This window comes from Phoca vitulina, unplaced genomic scaffold (assembly GCF_004348235.1).
Source record: "Phoca vitulina isolate PV1807 unplaced genomic scaffold, GSC_HSeal_1.0 scaffold15, whole genome shotgun sequence".
NCBI classification, from domain to species: domain Eukaryota; kingdom Metazoa; phylum Chordata; class Mammalia; order Carnivora; family Phocidae; genus Phoca; species Phoca vitulina.
This window is the reverse complement of record NW_022589718.1, coordinates 20,006,796-20,030,604: the sequence shown is the minus strand read 5'-3', so window position 1 is coordinate 20,030,604 and position 23,809 is coordinate 20,006,796. Positions and strand designations below refer to the sequence as shown.

The 23,809-nt window shown below is 35.5% G+C and overlaps 2 protein-coding genes across 5 annotated transcripts in view; one reads left to right on the top strand and one right to left on the bottom strand.

Annotated features, from left to right (window-relative positions):
* MTMR7 (myotubularin related protein 7) overlaps positions 1–3,045 on the top strand; it is a 106,374-nt gene extending 103,329 nt beyond the window's left edge. The window contains exon 14 of the mRNA XM_032413530.1: positions 1,960–3,045. Within this exon, the coding sequence (XP_032269421.1) occupies positions 1,960–2,322 (363 nt within the window). The 3' untranslated portion in view covers positions 2,323–3,045. The remainder of the gene's footprint in view (positions 1–1,959) is intronic.
* Positions 3,046–17,516: 14,471 nt separating this feature from the next.
* VPS37A (VPS37A subunit of ESCRT-I) overlaps positions 17,517–23,809 on the bottom strand; it is a 45,287-nt gene continuing 38,994 nt past the window's right edge. For all 4 annotated transcript variants that reach the window (XM_032413524.1, XM_032413527.1, XM_032413523.1 and 1 more), the window contains exons 10-12: positions 23,247–23,390; positions 22,194–22,274; positions 17,517–20,632 (exon numbers count right to left, since the gene is read on the bottom strand). In XM_032413524.1, coding sequence (XP_032269415.1) covers positions 22,194–22,274; positions 23,247–23,390 — 225 coding nt within the window. In that variant the 3' untranslated portion in view covers positions 17,517–20,632. The remainder of the gene's footprint in view (positions 20,633–22,193; positions 22,275–23,246; positions 23,391–23,809) is intronic.

Genomic DNA, 23,809 nt, shown 5'->3' with positions numbered 1-23,809 from the left:
ACACAGAGACAACTGAAATGAAGCAAAGGTTAGGTTTTTAGGATTCCGGAGCTCTGGTAAAAGCCTCTATGACTTTTGCCATTTTTAAGTCCACTCACAACATCAGTAGGCCAGTTTTATTTCCTCTTCCTAAAGGTACCCAAGCTTTACGAAAAGCTTAGGATTCTCCTGGTCTGTTCCAATATTCTTTTTGTTAAAATACTAAAAATGAAAAAAAAAATTTACTTAGAAAAACCTTAATTAAAAGACATTGGCTGTTTCTCCTTTATAACAAAGTTAAAACCCCTTAGTCTGGCATTTAAATTTTCCCACAATTCAGTAATCAGTCCTTTCAGCTTTATTCTCTACTATTGTCCTTGCTCAAATTTAAAAATTTTTTATTTAACTAACATATAATGTATTATTTGTTTCAGGGGTACAGGTCTGTGATTCTGGGTCTTATATACTACCTAGTGCTCATTACAATACATACCCTCCCCACTGTCCATCACCCCCCCCACCCCTTCCCCTCCAGCAACCCTGTTTGTTTCCTAAGATTAAGAGTCTCTTATGGTTTGTCTCCCTCTCTGGTTTTGTCTTACTTTGTTTTTTCCTTTCTTCCCCTATGATCCTCTGCCTTGTTTCTTAAATTCCACATATGAGTGAGATCATATGATAATTGTCTTTCTCTGATTGACTTATTTTGCTTAGCATAATACCTTCTAGTTCCATCCATGTTGTTGCCCTTGCTCAAATTTAACTGTTCTCTGCTTCTTGTACACAATGACCTCTTCCTACTTTTGTGTTTTTCTTCTCACTGTCCCTCCTGCCATAAATGCTCTAACCATCACCAGCACCCCCCAGTTTAATTCCTTCACAGTCCTGTTAAAATGCTCCTTCATTCCTGAAGCTTATTCGGATCTCTTCCCTCTAGCCATCCCACCTGCCCTCTTAAATTATTTTGACCTCTTCCAAATTCTTACATTACCTGAATTCTGCCTCCATACTCCAAGTTCCTTATGGCTGCATCTGTATTTATCTGTTACTTGTATTGCCCAGTACAATGCTCTTTGCACACACAACTTAGGGTGAATGCTTTTGAAATGATTATGTAATACTTGATCTTTTAACACCTCCCTTGCTGATGCCAAAGGATGAAATCTGGTAAAATGTATTTTGAACAACCCAAATGTCCATCATCTGATGAAGAGATAAATAAAATATGGATATTCATGCAATGTAGTATTATTTAGTCATAAAAAGGAACGAAGTATTGATACATGCTACGTTGTGGATGAACCCCAAGAACATAAACTAAGGGAAAAGAAGCCAGACATGAAAGAACACATGGTTTATGATTCCATTTATAGGAAATGTTCAGACTAGGCAAATCCACAGAGCTAGAAAGTAACTTAGTGGTTGCCAGGGCTGTCGGAAGGGGGAATGGGGAGTAACTACTAATGGATATGGGGTTTTCTTTGGGGATGAAAATATTTTGGAATTAGGTAGTAGTTAATTGTTGTGTAATCTTGTGACTATACTAAAACCAATGAATTGTATATTTGGGGGGGGGAAGTTTATGGTAATTGACTTATATCTTAATTTATAAACTTAGATAATAAACACCTCATTCCTGATGTTTAAAACAAATGTATTGAGTTCATAGGATGAAAATCATTATGTAAAACCTTACAGGTATAGAAAGAAGGATGACTCCTGATTGCCAGGTGCTTTACATAGTTTTTTTTGTTTTTTGCTTGTTTTTTTTGCATTTTACAGAAAATCTATATACTAAGGCAGGTATTACCTTCCTTAATTAGAGATGAAGAAACCAAGTCTCGGAGAATCTAACTATTTTGTCCAAGGTCATAAAATCTAGCTTTGAAACCACGTCCACTTAAATCCCATGTTCTTAACATTATACTCAGCTGGAAAGTAATAAATGCTAAATTATTTATGTTTCCGTTTTTTTTTTTTTAGAGGCTGGAAAAAATTCAAAAAGTCCAGTTGAATCACACTAAAGTGAAGAGTAAGCAGAGTGAACCCAGCAAACACTCAGGGTTTTCCACCTCAGACAACAGCACAGCCAACACTCCTCAGGATTACAGTGGAAATATGAAATCATTTCCATCCAGGAGTCCTTCCCAAGGTGATGAAGATTCTGCTCTCATTCTAACCCAAGACAATTTGAAAAGCTCAGATCCAGATCTGTCGGCCAACAGTGATCAGGAGTCTGGGGTGGAGGATTTGAGCTGCCGGTCTCCAAGTGGTGGGGAGTGTGCACCAAGTGAAGACAGTGGCAAGGACCGTGACTCGGATGAAGCGGTGTTTCTCACTGCCTGAAGTTTCCCTGTGGGGATCCAAAATAAAGGACACACAAGAAACACTTTCCAAAAATAAGGGAGCAGTGCAATTTAAAATAAAAACTAATTCAAGAAATGGTACATGTCATTGAGAATTATAAAATGTAGCAATGAAAAGGGAAAAAAAAGTCCAACTCTTAGTTGAAGAACAGGAAGTAGCCATTTCTTTTATCAAACATAAACGAAAAATTCCCCATTTTAAACGTTGTTCTAGACTCTGAAAGTTTTGTTCATTACGTAGTGCTGACCTCTTCCATCACCTGAGTTATCATTACAAATCTTCCTTGTCATAGCATGCATCTGCTCAAAAAGTGCCCCGACTCCTTCTCCCCTCAAACCTGTTATCCTCAGTCTTTCCCTGTATTTCACTTCCAGATACGTATTTTGTTTTCTAGAACATGTGACATTGCCTCCCATCCCGACTGTTACCAGTATTTCTAGTGGCAGAGCACACTGTGGAAACGCACCCGTTTTGGTTGGCAGATGTGTCTCTGTAACTGAGGAGCTTTGTAATTTGCTTGAGCTTATCTTTCAGGTTTAATGATGATCACTTTAACTTTTCCTTAAATAATATATTTTGAATTGTTATTATAATCTTGTTTCCTTTTTCTGGAATCTCATCATTTAAAAAACGCTGAAACATTATTAATTCACTTCTTCTCTAACACGGGTCTAATACCTAATAAAATAGAAGCAACATTTACTCTTTGGTTCTTAAAATATGAATTCAGATCATATTAAATATAACATTTTAAATTATAAATGTTATAAAACATAGCATTTTAAAATAACCTTTTATTACTATTCCAGAGATTGCATTACCACGACAGTGTGGGCCAACCACCAGCCTGATGCTTTTAGTATAATAAAGTTAGTTAGCAGTGTAACATTTTGATAAGGAAGAACACCAGTTAAAAACTAGAGAATTTGGTTGTCCTGTCTATTTAACAATAGAATAAGTTTTATCACCTATTGTTTTAGAAACTGTGTAACTGGTTAATATGACTTAACATTAGTAACCACTGACTGCTGAAAGTTCTGAAAAGAGTTTGATTATAAACTTTTGATCTGAAGAAACTTAGTGGAGAAAGTTTAGACAGAGATAAATAACATTTACAACTGCATGGTTTTTAATTATCATTACATTCTAGAATGTAAAGGGCCCACTTTTATAATCATATGAGGGGAGGGTGGGGGAGAGAGAGAATCTCAGGCAGACTCCCTGCTGCTCACGGAGCCTGACATGGGGCCCAATCTCACAGCCCTGAGACTATGACCTGTGCCGAAATCAAGAGTCATATGCTCAACTGACTAAGCCACCCAGGCACCCCTACATCAATATTTTGAATAGGTAAAATTTGTTAAATAAGGTATTAAATTTTGCTGAAATGGGAATAAGGTAAGAGAGGGAAGAGGAATAACATCACCAACATAGTGACAGAGGTTGTTTCTGACTTTGCCCCCCTTCACAAGAAGACTAACAACTGTTCATGGACAAGATACCACTGAGAGGATCCTAGAGCGCTCAGGAGTGAGGCTAAGGCCCCCCACGGCACAAGAGAGACCAAGACAGACTGCATTAGAAGGGTAAGAGGGACAGCTACATGCTGATCACATTGCCCCTCCCCCAGGCTGGCTCAGTACTACATGGAGAGATTCCCCCTTGAGCCTACGGTTCCTCTAGGGGGAGAGCCCATGGGTGACATCCAGCCTCCCACCCACCCAATGTTGTGGGTTGCTTAGCTGGAGCCCCTACTCAGGTTTCACTCCACAAGGACTGCAGGGAAAGCCATGGGGCTCAACCACTAGGAGCCTGCGACAGAGAAGGGGAGAGGGGCTTCCAACAACCAACACTTGGGAGTTGGAAGACAGTTCCTATGAGCACAGCCTAAGTAATAGTCCCAACCAGTGGTTTTGCTCATCTGCAAACCAGGTCAGTGGCACAATCTGGGGAACTTGGCAGGGTTCAGGCCTGCCAAATGTGGGTCCCCAAAGAAGGAGTTCTGCTGGCCCTGGTGCCTGGTCTTCTCATGCCTTGGCGGAAGAGCTGAGCCACAGCTACCCTCCTGATCAGAACATCTATTCAGGAAAGTTTGGGAGTTGCCTACAGTGGGCTCTTGCCCGCACAGTAACCAGAGACCTAGCCATCTCCAGCCCCCACATCTACAAAGCATGGCCTCCTGCACCATCTGACAGGAAGGGCTGACAAAAACACCTGGAAGCTGTGTGATCCAGCAACTCTTAAGCCAAGAAATAGGTGGGCAGAACTGATAGCACCACAAAACAGTGGTCTTGTTTGGCCAGGGAACTTGAGGCATGGGTTGGCTTGAGTCAAGACCACAAAGCATTAATGGCCTTTGAGCTGCTTCTCCTGCTGCACCCGACCAGGGAAACTAGTTCATAGCCCCACTTATTGCTGAACACAACCTTCAACCCACCCACACAGGGAACCTAACCAGAGCACACAGGAAACTGCATAGCCCACCCAACATCCCCATTTACAGGGCACTTGAATAGAGCACAGCACATGGCTTTCCATGTCTGTAGAGCAAAACCAGTGGTCTCATCTGACCAGGATATTCAGTGCAACTCTTGCCTGAATCAGGTCCCCAAACAAGCTATGCAGGCCCTGGGTTCCATCCTACTGCCCTGCTAGGGCAGAGAGGATAATTCACAGCCCCAACAAAGGCTAAATATAATACCCAGTCCCAACCTTCTAGTAAGCCTAACTAGAGAATCCAGGAAATCACAAAGACCATCCCACAGCCTGACTTGAGTAGGGAACCAAGCCAGCAGTGCTATCCAGCTATTCTCAGTCCCTGACATACCTCTGAACTCAGAGCATGAATAGCTGCCTTGCCCAAAAATAGACTCTAATAGGAGGCCCCACCTACCCAAGGATGTTATCAGCAAACATGTCCAGAAACCCAGACTGAGCTGACTGGTAAGAAATGTCTCTGCCAAATCAAACATGCTAAGTCTGAAAGAGGAGACCCCTTACTCAAATGCACAGGTACCAACCTAGGGAATCAAAGATCTTGTGAAAAATCAGGTAAGTATGATACCACCAAAGGAAACAGATGAAGCTCTACTAACTGACCCAAAAGAAATGGAGATCTGTGAGATGTCAGATAAAGAATTCAGAATAATTCTCATAAAGAAGTTTAGTGAACTGTAAGAACACACAGACAGCTAAACAAAATTAGGAAAACAATACATGACCAAGAAGTTCAACAAAGAAAGAGAAATCATCAAACACACTCCAAATCCTAGAGCTAAAAAATATAGTAACTGAATCGAAAAATTCAATAAAGAGTTTCAAAAACAGACTCAACCATGCAGAAGAACAAAGCAATAAACTGGAAGAAAAACAATTGAAATTATTCAGTCAGAGGAGCAAAAAGAAAAAAAATGAAAAAAAAGTGAAGAGGGGCTACAGGAAGTATAGGACACAATGAAAACAAATAATATTTGCATTATGGGAATACCAGGAGAAAAAGAAATGGACAGAAAGTATATTTAGAGCAATAATGGCTGAAAACTTCCCAAACCTGGGTAGAGAAATAGATACCCAGGATCCAGGAGGCCCTAAGGACCCAAACAGGTTGAACTCAAATAGGGCTAAATCAAGACACTTTACAATTAAATGTGAACAAAGACAAAGACTTTTGAAAGCAGCAAGAGAAAAGAGAGATTACAAAAAAGGGAACCCCAAATAAGGCTAAAGGTGGACCTCTGAACAGAAATTTTTCAGGTCTGAAAACAATGGGATGACATATTCAAAATAAGAAAAACCCAAAGTTTCAATCAAGAATTCTATACCCAGTGAAGCTGGGAAATACAGGAGGGATAGACTTTGCCAGATAGACAAAGGTTGAGTGATTTCATTACCACTAAACCTGTCTTACAAGAAATTCTATAGGGAGCTCTTTGAGTGAAAATATAAGATCACTAGTTAATAGCATAGAAACATAAGAAGGCAGTGTAAAACTCACTGGTAATAAATAGTAAAAAAATGGATTCTGTAATAGGGTAATGGTGGTGTGTAGGTCACTTAAGACTCTAGTTTGAAATTTAAAAACAAACACAGTAAAAGTAACCATATCTTTAATAATCTGATATTAACTACACAATAAGAAAAATGTAAATTGCAACATTCATGAACTAAAATGTGAGGATGTGAGAAGTGTAAAGCTTAGGAATTCAATTAAAGCTGCTATTAGTTAAAAATAGGATGTTAAATTTTAAGATATTTTATGTAAGCCTCATGGTAACACAGGGAAAAACCTTAGTAATTATACAAAAGATGACAAAGAAGTCAAAGTATACTGATAACGACAAGACATCAAACCACAAAGACAAAAGAATAAGAAACAAGGAACAAATGGATCTACAAAACAAACACAAAACAGCAAAATGGCAATAGTAAATCCTTATCCATAATTACCTTAAATGTCAATAGATTAAATTCTCCAAAGACACAGAAAGGCTACGTGGATTAAAATAACAAGACTCAAATGATAATCTACAAGAGACCCATTTCAGACTTAAAGGTAGACTGAGAGTGAAGAAAGACATTTCAAGCAATTGGTAACCAAAAAAAACCCCAAACCAACAACAACAATAAAAAAACCAGGGGTAGCTATACTTATATCAGACAAAATAGACTTTAAAAACTGTAAAAAGTGGGTACCTGGGTGGCTCAGTCAGTTAAGCGTCTGCCTTCAGCTCAGGTCATGATCCCAGGGGCCCGGGATCAAGCCCAATGTCTGGCTCCCTGCTCAGCAGGGAGTCTGCTTCTCTCTCTGCCTCTGCCCCTTCCCTTGCTCGTTATCTCTCTCTCAAATAAAATCTTTAAAAAATTGTAAAAAGAGACAAAGAAGGTCATTATATAAAAGATAAGGGGGTGAATACATTAAGATGATGTAACAATTATAAATATTTATGCACCTAATGTTACAGTCAGAGCACATAAAGACATAAAGCAAAAATTAACAGACCTAAAAGGAGAAATAAGCAACAATACAGTAATAGTTGGGGATTTAATACTCCACTCAACAATGGATAGATCATGCAGATAGCAAATCAATAAGGAAAAAGCAGATTTGAGTAACACAATAGACAAAATGGACTTAACAGTGATATACAGAACATTCTCTCTGGAGAGCAGAATACATTCTTCCCAGGTGTAAATGGAACATTTTCTAGGATAGAACATGTTAGGCCAAAAAACAATTCTTAGCAAATTCATACCAAATATCTTCTCTGACCATAATGGTATGAAACTAGAAATCAGTAACGAGGAAAACTGCAGAAAAAAATGGAAATTAAACAACACTCTCCTGAAGGGAATCAAAGAAATTAAAGTGGAAATAAAATATCTTGAGACAAATAACAATTGTGAGATGCAGTAAAAGCAATTCAAAGAGGAAAGTTCATAGCAATAAAACATCCCAGATAAACAATCTAACTCCAGGCCTTAAGAAGTAGAAAAAGAATAACAAAGTGAACCCCAGGTTAGCATAAGGAAGGAAGTAAAGATTACAGAAGAACTAAATGAAGGAGGGAAGAGGAAAGCAATATAAAACAGTAACCAAACTAAGAGGTAGTTTTTTGAATATATATAATTGACAAACTATAAGATAAATCAAGGAAAAATGAAGAACCAAATCAACAAAATTATAAATGAAACATGGAGATATTACAACTGATACTACAGAAATACAGAGAATCATAAAAGGCTAATATGAACAATCATATGCCAACAAACAGGAAAATGTTAAAAGAAATTAAATAATTCTTAGAAGCATACAATCTACTGAGACTGAACTGAGAAGAAACAGTCTGAATTAGACTAATTACTGGTATGGAGATTTAATCAGTAATTAAAACTCTCCCAATGAAGAAAATTCCAAGACTAGACGTCTTCACTGGTAAACTTTAACAAATATTTAAAGTAAAATTAACACTGATCCTTCTGAAATTCTTCTAAGAAATCAAACAGGTGACACTCCCAAACTCATTTTACAAGCCAACATCACCAATAACCAAAGCCAGAAAAAGATACCACCAGAAAACTATGAACCAATATCCCTGATGACAGAGATGCAAAAATTCTCAACAAAATACTAGCAAACTGACTTCAGCAGCTCATGAAAAGGATCATTTACAATGATCAAGGGTGATTTATACCTGGGATGCAAGGATGACTCAACATGTGTCAATCAATCAATGTGATACATGACATTAATAAAAGAAAAAAAATCATGCTATCATTGCAATAGGTACAGAAAAAGCATCTGAAAAAATGCAACATCCTTTCATGATAAAAACTCTTACCGATTACATATAGGAGGAATGAATCTCAACATAATAAAGGCCATATATGATAAGTCTACATCTATTCCAATATTCAATGGTCAAAGGGTGAAAGCTTTTCCTTTAAGATAGGGAACATGACATGTGTGCCCACTCTCACCACTCAGTCAACACTGTATTGGGAAGTCTTTGACAGAGCAATCAGGCAAGAAATAAAAGGCATTAGAAATGGAGATGAAGAAGTAAGATTTTTCTCTATTTATATATGACATGATTTTATAAATAGAAAATCCTAAAGACTCCACCAAAAAAAATGTTAGGTCTAATCAATGAATTCAGTAAAGCTGTAGGATACTCAATTAACATACAAAAATTTGTACCATTTCTATACAATAACAAATTACCTGAAAAAGAAATAAAGAACACAATCCCATTTACAATAGCACCAAAAGCAATAAAGTACTGAGGAATAAATTTAACCAAGGAAGTAAAAGATCTCTACTCTGAAAACTATAATAAATTGATGAAAGAAACTAAAGACGACTCAAATACATGGAAAGGTATCCTGTGTTGTCAGACTGGAAAAAACTAATATTGTTAAAATGTCTATACTACCAAAATCCATTTATAGATTCATGCAAATCCTTATCAAGATTCCGGTGGCATTTTCCTACAGAAGTAGGAAAAATTCCTAAAATTTATGTGGAACAACAAAAGACTGAATAGTCAAAGACATCCTGACAAAAAAGAGAAAAAGCAGTACAAGCTATACTATAGAGCTATAGTAATCAAACCAGTATGGTACTATCACAAAAGCAGACAAATAGATCAGTGAAGAGAACTGAGAGCTCAGAAATAAACCCAAACATATAGGGTCAACTATTATTTGACAACGGAGCCAAGAACACTCTGGAGAAAGACAGTTTCTTCAATGAATGGTGCTGGGAAAACTGGATGTTCACATGTTAAAGAATGAAATTATATACCTATCTTACACCATTTACAAAAATTAACTCAAAATGGATTAAAGACTTATATGTGAGACTTGAAAAATGAAACTCCTAAATTAAAAAAAGGAAAAAAGTTCCTTACCATGGGTCTTGGTCATGACTTTTTTGGATGTAACACCTAAAGCACAAACAACAAAATAAAAAATCAACAAGTGGGATTACATCAAACTAAAAGTTTCTTTTGCAAAAGAAACAACCAACAAAGTGAAAAGATAACCTATGAAAAGGGAAAAAAATACTGCAAACTACATATCTGATAGGGAGTGAATATCCAAAAAAACAGAAAGAACTTATAAAAACACAATAACAAAAATAAAAGTAATCCAATTTAAAATGGGCAAAAGACTTGACTAGACATTTCCCCATAAAAGACACATGAAAGGCAACAGTTATACGAAAAGATGCAAATCAAAATCACTGACATATCACCTCATGCCTCTTAGGGTGGCCATCCTCAACAAGACAAGATATAACAAATGCTGGTAAGGATGTGGACGAAAGGAACACTTGTGCACTATTGGTAGAACTGTAAACTGGTGCAACCAGTACAGAAAACAGTATGGAGCATCCTCAAAATATTAAAATAGAATGACCACACCTACCAACGCACGAGCAGCAGTTGAGGTCAGGACCCATGGCCTTCCAGGCCAAGGGTTACTCCTGCCAACCAGTTACCCTACAGGATTCATGGTTGCCCCTTGCAACCACTCAGGCTAGGGGCCATCCCTGCCTACCACTGTGCCCACAGCATTTGTGGACCCACCACAACAAGAGGGAGCACACAGCCTACACAGGTGGCAACCTTGGAGCAGCTGGCTCTGGTGGCCAATGGAGATTGCGCTTCTGGGCCCTACAGGATATCCCCTACCAAAAGCTATCCAGACTAGGAGACATAGCTGAACTACCTAATACATAGAAAGAAACAAAGAGAGGCAAAACGAGGAGACAGAATAGTATGTTCCAAAAGAAAACCTAGAACTAAAAACCTCAGAAAAAGAACGAAACAAAATGGAGATGGTTGATCTAACAAATAGTTCAAAGTAATGGCCATAAAGATGCTTACTAAACTTGGAAGAACAATGGACGACAAGGTGAAAATTTCAGCAAAGAAAAAATATAAGAAAGTACCAATCCTAACTGAAGAGTAAAATACCAGAAATGAAAACTACACTAGAGGGAATAAACAGCAGATTATATGATAAAGAAAAATGGATCAATAATCTGGAAGACAGGGTGGTGAAAACTACCCAAACTGAACAGGAAAAAAAAAAAGATAGTTTAAGGGATCTCTGAGACATCAAGAATACTAACAATCACATTACAGGGAATCCCAGAAGGAAAAGAAAAAAGAGTAGAAACTTTATTTGAAGAAATAACGGCTGAAAAGTTCTCTAATCTGGGAAAGGAAACAGACATGCAGGTCCAGGAAGCACAAGTCTCAAACAAGAGAAACCCAGAGATCCACACTAAGACACATTATAATTAAAAGATCAAAAATTAAAGATAAAGAGAGTATCTTAAAAGCAGCAAGAGAAAAACAATTAGTTACTTACAAAGGAGCCCCCTCCCCCATAGAACTATCAGCTGATTTTTCAGTAGAAAAATTATAGGTCAGAAGAAAGTGGCACAATATATTTAAACTGCTGAGAGAAAAAAAACCCAAAACCTACAACCAAGAATACTCTACCTGGCAAGGTTATTATTCAGAATTGAAGGGAAAATAAAGAATTTCCTAGACAAGAAAAAACTAAGAGTTCTCACCACTAAACCACTTCGCAAAAAATATTACAAGGATTCCTTTATGCAGAAAAGCCCATAACTAGAAATAAGAAAAAAAATGAAAGAAAAAAATTTGACTGATAAAAACAAACATAGTAAAAATAATGGATCAACCAATTATATAGCATGAAGATTAAAAGACAAAAGAAGCAAAATTAATTATATCTATAATAATCATTTAAGGGATTCACAAAATAAAAAGATGTAAAGTATGACATCAAAAACATAAAACGTGGGACAGGGGAGTATTATTTTTGTATTTTTGTATGTATTATTTTTAGAATGTGTTCGAACTTAAGCAACCACCAACTTAAAAAAGACTGCTATACACATAGGTTGTTATATATGAGCCTTCTGGTAACAACAAACAAAAAACCTGTAATAAATACACAGCAAGAGAAAAGGAATCCAAGGGTAACATTAAAGAAAGTCACCAACACAAGGGAAGAGAGGAAGAATGAAATAGAGATTATAAAAACAACCAGAAAAAAATTAAGAAAATGGCAATAAATTCATACCCATTAGTAATTACTATAAATGTAAATGAACTAAATGCTCCAATCAAAAGACAAAGGGTGGCTGAATGGATAAAAAAAACAAGATGCTGTTTACAAGAGACTCACTACAGATGAAAAGACACATATACTGAATGGGAAGGGATGAAAGATACATGAAAATGGAAAAGAAAGCTGGAATAGCAATAGTTATGTCAGACAAAATAAACTTTAAAACAAAGGCTATAACAAGAAACAAAGGGCATTAAATAATAATAAAAGGATCAAACAGGAAGATTTAACATTTACAAATACTTATACATCTAACTTAGGAGCACCTAAATATTGAGACACAAAGGGAGAAACTGACAGTAATATAAAATAGTAGTGGACTTTAACACTTCACTTACTTCAAAGGATAGATCTTCCAGAAAGAAAATTATTAAGAAAACATTATCCTTAAATGACACATTACACCAAATGACTTAATAGATATATACATGGTATTCTATCCCAAACAGGAGAATATGCATTCTTCTTAGGTGCAAATGGAGCATTCTCCTGAATGAATCACATGTTAGGCCACAAAGCAAGTCTCCATAAATTTAAGAAGACTGAAATTATATGAAACATCTTTTCCAGCCACAAAGGTATGAAACTAGAAATCAATTACAAGAAGAAAACTGGAAAAAACAAACACATGGATACTAAACAACATGCTACTAAACAAACAATGGGTCAATGAAGACATCAAAGAGGAAACTAAAAAAACAAAACAAAAAACCTTGAGACAAATAGAAATGAAAATGCAACATTCCAAAATCTGAGACACAGCAAAAGCAGTTCTAATGGGAAGTTTATAGTGATACAGGCTCACCTCAAGAAATAAGGAAAATCTCAAACAATCTAATCCTACATCTAAAGGAACTAGAAGAACAAACAAAACCCAAAGTTAGTAGAAGGAAGAAAACAGAAAAGATCAGAATAGAAATAACTGAAATAGAGACAAACAAAACAAAAACAATAAAAAGGATCAGTGAAACTAAGCTGGTTCTTTGGAAAGATAAACTTCAAAATATTTAGTCAGGCATATTAAAAAAAAAAAAAGCCAGGGCCCAATAAATAAAATCAGGAATAAAAGAGAAGTATCATAAGAGACTACAATGAATAATTATATACAAAATTGGAAGACCTAGAAAAAATGGATAAATTCCTAGAAATATACAATCTTCTGGCACTAAATCCAAAAGAAATAGAAAATTTGAACAGACCAATTACTAGTAATGAAACTGAATCAGTAATCAAAAAACTCCGAACAAAGTCCAAAACCAGATGGCTTCACTGGCGAATTCTCTCAAATATGTAGAATTAATACCTATCCTTGTACTATTTCAAAAAAAAATGAAGAGGAGTAAATGCTTCCTAAGCTAATTCTATAAGGCCAGCATTACCCTGATACCTAAACTAGAAACAAATAAACAAACAAAAAAAACAACAAATGCAAAAATTCTCAACAATATATTAGCAAACTGAATTCAACAGTATATTGAAAGGATCATCCACCACAATCAAGTGGAACTTATTCTGGGAATGCAAGGATGGTTCAACATTTGCAAATCAATTGTGATAAACCACATCAACAAAACAAAAGATCATATGATCATCTCAATGGATGCATAAAAAGCATTTGACAAAGTTCAACATCCATTTATGATAAAAAGTCTCAACAAAGTGAGTATAGTGGAAATGAACCTCAATGTAATAAGGCCACATATGGCAAACTCACAGCTAACATCATAGTCAACACTGAAAACCTGAAAGCTTTTCTTCTAGGAGTAGGAACAAGACAAGGACGTCTATTCTCACCACTTTTATTTAATATAGTATTGGAAGAACTAGCCACAACAATTAGGCAAGAAAAAGAAATAAAAGGTATCCAAATTAGGAAGTAAAACTCACTATTTGCAGAAGACATGAAACCATATATAGAAAACCCTAAAGCCTCCACCAAAAAAATATTAGAAATAAAATATTAAAATAAAGGAATTCAGTAAAGTTGCAGGCTACAAAATCAATAAGCAGAAATCTGTTGCATTTCTATACAGTAATAACTATAAGAGAAAATAAGAAAACAATCCCAATGACAATTGTATCAACAAGAATAAAATACTTAGGAATAAATGTTACCAAGGAGGTGAAAGACTGCTGTACAGAAAACTGTAAGACATTGATGGAAGAAATTGAAGATGACACTAATAAATGGAAAAACATGCCATGTCGTGGATTGGAAGAATTAATATTGTTAAAATGTCCATACTACACAAAGTCACATACAGATTCAGTGCAATCCCTATCAAAATACCAATGGCATTTTTCACAGAACTAGAACAAATAACCCTAAAATTTATATGGAATCACCAAAAGACACCAGATAGCCAAAGCTGTCCTGAGACAGAACAAACCTGAAGGTATCATGCTCCCGGATATCAAACCACACTACAAAGCTACAGTAATCAAAACAGTATGGTAATGGCACAAAAACAGACACATAGATCAGTGGAACAGAATAGAGAGCCCAGATATAAACTTACACTTATAAGGTCAACTGATCTTTGACAAAGTTGGCAGGAACATACAATGGAGAAAAGACAGTCTCTTTAATTAATGGTGATGAGAAAACTGGGCAGCTACATGCAAAAGAATGAAACCAGACCACCTTCTTATACCATATACAAAAATAAGATCAAAAAGTACTAAAGACTTAAATGTACGATATGGATCCACAAAACTGGAAGAAAACAGGCAGTATGCTCTTTGATACTGGTTTTAGCATCAGTTTTTTTTTTTTTTTTTTTGGCTCTTTTTAAAGATGGACAGCATAAGCAAAAATAAACAGAACTACATTAAACTAAAAAGCTTTTGCACAGCAAAGGATACCATCAAAAGAACAAAAAGGCAACCTACTGAATGGGAGAAGATATTTGCAAATGACATTTGATTAGGGGTTAATATCCAAAATATATAAAAAACTCATCCAACTCAATATCAGAAAAATAAACAATTCTGATTAAAAATGGGTAGAGGACCTATAAAGACATTTTTCCAAAGAAGACAAAGAGGTGATTAATAGGCATGGAAAGATCATCAGCAACCATGGTGAAATGCATATCAAGACCACACTGAAATATCACTTTGTATCTGTCAGAATGGCTATTATCAAAAAGACAAGCAATAACATATTGGTGAGGATATGGAGAAAAGGGAACCCTGGTAGACTGTTGGTGGGAAGGTAAATTGGTACAGCCACAACAAAAACAGTATGACGTTTACTCAAAAAATTAAAAATGGATCTACCATAGGATCCAGCCATTCCCCTTCTAGGTATTTATCTAAAGAAAACAAAAACACTAATTGGAAAAGACATATGGACTCTTTATTATTTATATTAGCAAAGATACTGAAACAACCTAAATATGCATGATATATGAAAGGATTAAAGAAGTGGGGTGTGTGTGTGTGTGTGTGTGTGTGTACAGATATACACACAGTGGAATATCACTCAGCCATAAAAGTGTGAAATCCTGTCATGTGTGACAACTAGGACAGACCTAGAGGGTATTATCCTAAGTGAAATAAGTCAGAGAAAAACTAATACTGTATGATTTTGGTTATATGTGTAATCTAAACAGCAAAAAAAATGAACAAACAAAACAATACAGGAACAGACTCACAGATACAGAGAACTGATGGTTGCAGAGAGGGAAGGGGAGATAGACAAAAGAGGTGAAGGGGATTAAGAGGTACAATCTTCCAATTATAAAATAAGACAGGGGATGTAATGTACAGCATAGGGAATATAATAATATTCTAACAACTTTGTATAATGACAGATGGTAACTAGACTTACTGTAGTGATCATTTCATAATACATATTAACAAATCACTATACACCTGAAACTTATACAATATTGCCTGTTGATTATCTTCAATTAACAAAAGTCAAAACTGTCCTTGGAAAAAAAAAAAAAAAAAACTGAACTGCCATGACCCAGCAATTCAATTTCTGGGAACATGTCCAAAAGAAACAAAAATATGTAACTCTAAAAGGTTTCTGCACCCCCATGTTCATAACAGCGTTATTTACAACAGCCAAGACAGGGAGACAAACTAACTGTCCATTGATGGATGAATGAAGAAGTTGAGTAGATACACAATGGAATGTTATTCAGCAATAGAGAACAAGGATATCCTGCCCCTTGTGACAACATGAGTGGATCCTGAGGGCATTATTATGCTAAGTGAAGTAAGTCAAGAGAAAAGCAAACATTGTATGATCTCGTATGTAGAATCTAAAACAAACAACTCATAGGAAAAGAGATCCGACTTATGGTTACCAGAGATGGGGGTGTAGGAAGGGGGAATGGAGAAAGATGGTGAAAAGGTACAACCTTCCAGTGACGAGATAAATGAGTACTAGGGTCGTAACATACCACATAGCATGAGCATAGCTAACACTGCTTCATGATACACACGAAAGTTAAGAGAGTTAATCCTAACAATTCTCATCACAAGGAAAACAACTTTTGCTTTTTAGCTTATCTCCCATGGTGAGATGATGGATGCTTCAGTCGACTTATTGTGGTAATCATTCACAATGTATGTAGGTCAAACCATTATGTTCTCTATCTTAAACTTAGACAGTGATGTATGTCAACTATGTACCAATAAAACAGAAAAAAAGAGAAAGGACAAGAAAGCTACATTGCTGAAATGCCCAGTATGAAGGGTTTGGAGGGTATGGAATAGCAATATATTTAAATAAAATAATCCAGTATTCAGTTGACCCTTGAACAACATCAGATTGAACTGCACGGCTCCACATATATATAGATTTTCTTTTTCAATAAAGCACAGTAGTGTAAATGTATTTTCTCTTCTTTATGATTTTTAACATTTTCTTTTCTCTAGCCTACTTATTGTAAGAATACAGTATATATGTATAACAAACAAAATATGTGGTAATCAACTGTTTATGTTATCAATAAGGCTCCTAGGCAACAGCAGGCTACTGGTGGTTAAGTTTTTGAGGAGTCAAAAATTGTACATGGATTTTTGTCTGTGCAGGAAGTCAGTACTCCTAAGCTCCACATTGTTCAAAAGTCGACTGTAATTGTTTATGTGTTAATCATTTAAACAGAACAACTCTAATGTCAGAGACGTGTAATATAAAAGTACTCTGTTAATGTAAATAAAACAAGTACAATTCTTTTAGAACATAAAATTTGAGCATACTCTGCTGAGGAATTCTTGTTCATTTTCTGCCATTTACTGTATATAGTAATACCTTATTAATGATACTTAGGATAATACTTGTAATGGATTTTGCATTTTTATAAGACAACTCACTATATGCCATTCTTGTAGTACTCTTGGAAACTTCTTTGCCTAATACTGAGGATGAGATTTTAATTTCTTCCATTTGGCAGTTTGTATCTACAAAAATACAGAAATTTTTTTTTAAAAATGACACAGTAAATATATGAAACAAAACTATGCAGTTTATTTTGAAACACAAATAGTATAAATATTTGGTATTTTAAAATGTCTTTAATGTGATGTCTTTCCCATCAGACACATAAACTCTTTTTTCAGCCTCCCCAAACGTTTTACAAGATACTATAATTTACACATATGTTCATTTAGACTACTTACTAGAAGTTAATCTAACACTGATATTTATATAAAAAGTTACATTTATTGCATATTAAAACTTTATTATGCTTTCACAGGGTCTTGAAAGAGCATGGCCAATCCAAAAGACTAAAATTAAAATCTCTAATAGCACATACTCATTTTACATCAAACATCAATCAGAAAGTGTTTTATTTAGAGCACCTGTTTTAAGGCATAGGTAATAAACTAATGTAAAACCGCCTCAAGGCAGATTACTTCCCAACTAGTAATATTTAGAGCTCAAGTGACTTGTTATTTAGTGATACTCAGGAAAATTTAATTATTTGAAGTAGGTAAGAACTTTGACCATAATTCAGCAATCAACAAAGGAACTTCTTTAAAAATAAAGTTAGGTGAGGATAAGGGAAACCTTGGCATATGGTTTTATTCTTTAAGATCAAAAAGTTTACTCTCTTCCCCTAAAAATGAATTCCAATTTTCATTGAAATTCCTTCGATTTAAGCAAATGTAATTTATGATCAAACTTACCTGTCAAACAACCTCTATTCCAATATAAATTTCCTATTCTTGTTTATTCCTAGAAAATCTTCCAATTTGAAACAGGTATCTTTACTGTACATCCCATTTATTTCGACAACTTTCTTCTATTTGAGACATTAGTGTTTAAATTTCTACCCATGACAAACTTCTACTCTGAATAATAACTCCTAAGCTTTCCTCTATTTTCTGATTTCCATCTGGTCTTCTCTTACATGTTAAAGTAAAATCAGAACCTCTGCCTTGGCAGGCCTTTTTTCCCCTGTGGCATGACCTCTCCAAATGACCAATTTTTAGAAGAAAACAACATAGCCATAAAATTACCCAAAAAATCACTTACTTTTTCTATTGCAATATAAACCAAAATATGCAGACTTTTTTCTGTCTTGGACAACTTATACAACCTATATCTGAACTAAATTGTCTGTTGGTTAAATGCAGATAGATATTCATGATCAAATTCCTCTTTTTAATGACTGGGTTATAAGGAAGTTGCCTAATAAATTAATTTTGGAAGGAGGAAGCAAGCTATGTTAACTGGTATAGAATGAAACTAGGACAGTTTGGTTTAAAGAATAAAAAACACTGAGATGAATTACGTGATTATGTAGAAATTTACTGTTTAAGAAAATGTGGGTTTTTTTGTTTTGTTTTGGGGGTTTTGTTTGTTTTTGCGTGGAGGGGAAGGCAGATGAACACCCAAGCACATAAACCATGTTTGAGTTACTGTATAGTATTTCCACTGTGCCTTATTCTGAATAGGTGTTAAATAAAATTAGCAGATCAAATGAATCAATGTCCTTTTAAAATGGCTGTGATCTGCTGCTCTCTTGTTATAGGTTCTACACAGTTTCTAAGAAAGCCACCTGATTGTTTGCAAAAGACTGGGGCTATTATGTCCTCCATTGCAGTGACTGCTGGGAAAATTGGAAGTTCTGCTGGTCTGTGCAATATGCAAAGGTTTCTGAATACCCAGAAGACTCTGCCATAAATTTAAAACACTTACCTTGGTTATTTCATCTACAAATCCATAAAAATCATGTCTGGTCATTCTGAAGATTAAACAGCATGCCCTTAGCACAGCGCCAGTGAGACAGGCAATTAATGAAAGTTAATATCTTTATTCCAATTATATATTTATAGTCCATATGAATACTTGCTCTTCCACAAAGACAGATTAAGTAGTATTTTTCAATTCTAAGAAAATAATTTTGTTTTTCCTAAAGTTCTATTGCCAAGGACATGTACAGAAAGAAAAAGAATGAAAAAAAAAACAAACTGTAGTACTATATGCTGGCATCTGGAATAACAATACATATTGGGATGGAAATTTAAACAAAAGTATGCATTAACTTGTTTTGTGATTTAGACACCACCTTACCAAGCCTCAGATACATATATAGTTACAGATTTTCTCCTTTATTAGCTTTTACAGCTACCCATAAAATGTGTTCATTCTGTAACATGGTATAGAAGCAAACTGCTGAACATACAGTACAATTGAAAGAGCAAATTCAATAAAATTAATTAAAAACTAGACTGCCCAAAAGTTAAATATTAATTTTATTAATAAAGCTGTTCTCTTATGAAAAGCTAACTCACAGTAAAGGTCAAAAGAATTCATTGACTTCTGTGTCTAGATTTACTATTTATTAACAAAAAGATTGTTTTTAACATTAGGCATTTAGAAAGTATATCATTATCCAATCACAAGCCTATCAGATAATTATATAAAAAAAGGAGTATGAAAGTTTATGTTGGACTAGATGAAGCGGAAGGCAATTTTTTTCTATTAGGTAAAATAATTATTTAACTGTATTGCTTCTTAAATGTATCCTTAATTTTAAAAATTAAACAATATATGAGCAGCTGATGTATTCTCTTGATTTATTGTGTATTAAAAGTTACTTTCTTGAGATGGCACATTAGTAGGTTTGGTATTTCCTGACACTATAAATATTTAAAAACAAATGTTTTTTGAAAGTTTCATCATCTGGAAAGAAGGAGAAATAAGGCTTTCTACAGTTGAAAATAGTAATTTTTCAAAAAGGTTTAGAGGAAAAATATCTAAACAAACCATTTTTGATAAAGAAATGAAGCAGTGTCAAATTAAAAATATAAATTTAAACGACGCAATTTTATAAAATATTGATACTAGCTAAAATTACATGCATAGGTACTTAATAACTGAACAGAGGAACAGCAGTGGAACTTAAATATGATAGGATTGATCAACAATAAATAAACATAGTGCAAATCGTGCAGAAAAATTTCTCAAAGCGAAGGCTACAGCAGTCATTCTAATCTGTACAAAATCAGTCTCAGTTCTGTATATGATCTATAACAGGATATCTATGAATTCAGCCACTGTGATGAAATGCCAATTTGCAAATCATACATAAAAATGTGCTTAGTCTTGTGTCATTTCTGTCTTGGCAGTTTATGTTTTCAGGAAAATCTGAAAAGAAAACATAAAAAACCCTAAGATTTAACTTAAGGTGATAAATTGTCATCTCTTTACATTCTCTTCCAATTAAGATCTACCTATGTGAAGATAACTTGACTATGAGGGAAAAGAGGTAGGGAAGGAATTCTATCATGTTCGTATAAATAGTTACTCAGTGCCTACTTTCTTCCTAAACCTTGATATTAAAAATCAGCCCTTACCCAAGGGGAACTGACAGTATGATTTGTAAAACAAGAAAACAATTCAATGTTATGTACAACTAGATTAAGGGAAGGGGCAGATGAGTCTGAGGTAGAGATGAGAAATTCCTGCCACTTCCTTCCCTATAAATGCTCCCTCTTCAGAGTCCCCTCCTTCAGCCCACTTGAATGAGCACAGAGCCACATGACACTGATCTCCAGGCCAAACTGCTGTTGGGCCAGTCTCTTTCCTGGGGATTGGCAGTGAAACCCTTGTTTAGTCTCCATGGGCGACGTGAACTGTCCTAATGTGGTCAGGCCTGTGGGGAGCAATGGTGGAGCATGTGCGAGGGGAGCGAAGAAAGGCGCTCTGAAGAGCCGCAAGTCAGGAAGCACAAGACAGTGAGAGGCAGGCAAGAACAGAGACACAGAAAAGAAAAACAAGCAGCCTTAGCAAGGGTGTGAGAAGAAGTTATTATGGCTTCCTGTCGTGTTTTCACTCTCAGCGACTGAGCTGTCCTTTGTGCATTCTGGCTCTATAAAGTATTTCTGCATTGTTCAATAATACAAGCTTTTATATAAATTTGTTGGGGTGCGAACTAGTCTTCACAACCAAATCACTCCTAAAACTACATAGATGGAGAGGAAAAGGGAGTGTCTTGAGATCAATAAGAGCGTGACCAAAGATACAGTGATAGGAGAAAGAACATGAAATGGAGAACTTAAGGGGAAAATGGAAAACTGAAGTGGGTGTTCCCAAACATACTCCAGATTATAGAAGGCTTAAAGACAGAGAGAAATTTAACAGTGATCCTGCCCCTGCTAAGGTCTCATCATAAGTTCTGCGACAGAGAAAGTATACCACAGGGTGGTATTTGAGATCGTTCTGTCAGTGCTGTGCAGGAAGGAGAAAAACTACATTCAGGTGACTGGCAAGACAATTACTGGAATAATCCTGGTGTGAGATGGAAAAGCAACTGATAGGAAGTTCATTTTAAGGGAAGAAATGACAAAGGAGACTAGTGAGAAATAATGTCAACTAAGTGAAATGGTAAACACCATATACCAGCTAAGAGACAGGAACGAATTACAGCTTACGATTCTACAGAAGTAGCTATCCAACACTGAAATAAACATTTCATTTAAGCCAACATCATAGTGACAAACTATCCAAAAGATTTCCACTGGTTAAATGCTAATGTATATAAAATTATGCTTAATGTATACTACAAAGCATTTTCTATGTCATCTAACACAGAAGCTATGACAGAATTATGCTTAAAGCTGACTAAACAGGCACTGGTAAAAAGACTTCAATTAAAGAGTAGTCATGCAATAGCCTTCTGACTCAAACTTTCTGGAAGACAATTTACCTATAGTGGGGCATGAAATTGGCTGTGCATTGCTATTGCTTGTTGAAGTTTCTCTTCCTTGGCTCTTCTACAGTGGCAGATCTAGAAGATAAATGATTTAAAATACCAGTCACTTCTCCAATGATTTACTACTCCTTCTTACCATTAGGACAGAATTCAAAGTTTAAGAATCCCTTAACCTGTTGACATCTTTAACTTTTGAATGTTTAAGGTAGCTCAGAATTTAAGAATCCCCACCCCCACAAACACTGAATTGTATTTGGAAGATAACCTCTGCCTGTGAACTTCCAGAATGTTAAAATAAACCTTGACCCTTTATATCAATTCTCTGATTGTGGAATTTCAAGCATCTGTGTTTTAAAAATATAAAAACAAAACCCTACTGTTGTTAACCAGGAAGCTTAATAAATAAAAACTTTAAGGTACAGCTATATAGTACCACAAAAGAATGAACCAGAAATCAATGCTTTACTAATGCTATAACCATAATCTTTAACGTCCCTGAACTTCAATGTTCTCTTATGGAAAATGGGGATAATAAAATCTGCCCACTTTCCTTAACAGGATATGCACATACATAGTACACATTTTACAAAGTTTATTAACAAAAGGTTAATTTTCAAATGTGATGTTTCAGAGAAATCAGGTAAATATTTAGAACTCTATCGAAGGGCAAGATACGGTTAAGTAGACTTTCTTAATTTTTGGAAATCAGAACAGAACAGAAACTATCGCAGAATGTTCCCAATAATATTTACAAATTTTAAAATAACTATTTATAGATTATTCCCTTTTTAAATAACTTGTTGAACATAAGAAGTTGTACACTCCTATAACTATTAAGACCAGACTTAAGCTGATTTACTAGCTTTAGTACAAAATGATAGTAAAATATTGCTATCATTCTTAAAGTTAAGAGAAGCTCTTCAGTTTCTTCTCATGGCACTCAAAACTCCAGCTCAGTAACATGCTAAAGTATTTTTTACTCATGAATATACTTAAGTAATTTGGTATAACACTGTCACTTGTCCTCAACTGAAGAGTTTTACATACTGTTCTCTTTTCCATGAAGCTACTGAGAAAATCATCTATTTCAGTTTTTCCCTCTAAGAAATCTTCAGCAATATTATCAGATTCTTCCTCAGCTTCATGTGCAGCTACTTTCAATCTTGCCTGTAGGGCACTTGCACTACAGCTCTGAAAAAGAAAATCAAGTACTAATTTAGTTTACACTGCTCAGAAAAACTCCTTAGAGGCAAAGGAAATGAGATAGGGGTAGGGAGGAGCAATTCATTATATCCCTTACACAGCCTCCTTCTTTTTTTTTTTTTAAAGATTTTATTTATTTGACAGAGAGAAAGACACAGCAAGAGAGGGAACACAAGCAGGGGGAGTGGGAGAGGGAGAAGCAGGCTTCCCGCGGAGCAGGGAGCCTGATGTGGGGCTCGATCCCAGGACCCTGGGATCATGACCTGAGCCGAAGGCAGACGCTTAAGGACTGAGCCACCCAGGCGCCCTCACAGCCTCCTTCTTGAGGAAAACTGCTACCATCCAGGTCCTCAGCTTTTGGATATAGGGGTAGATACCAAACACAAAATAACCGAATCCATTGGCTG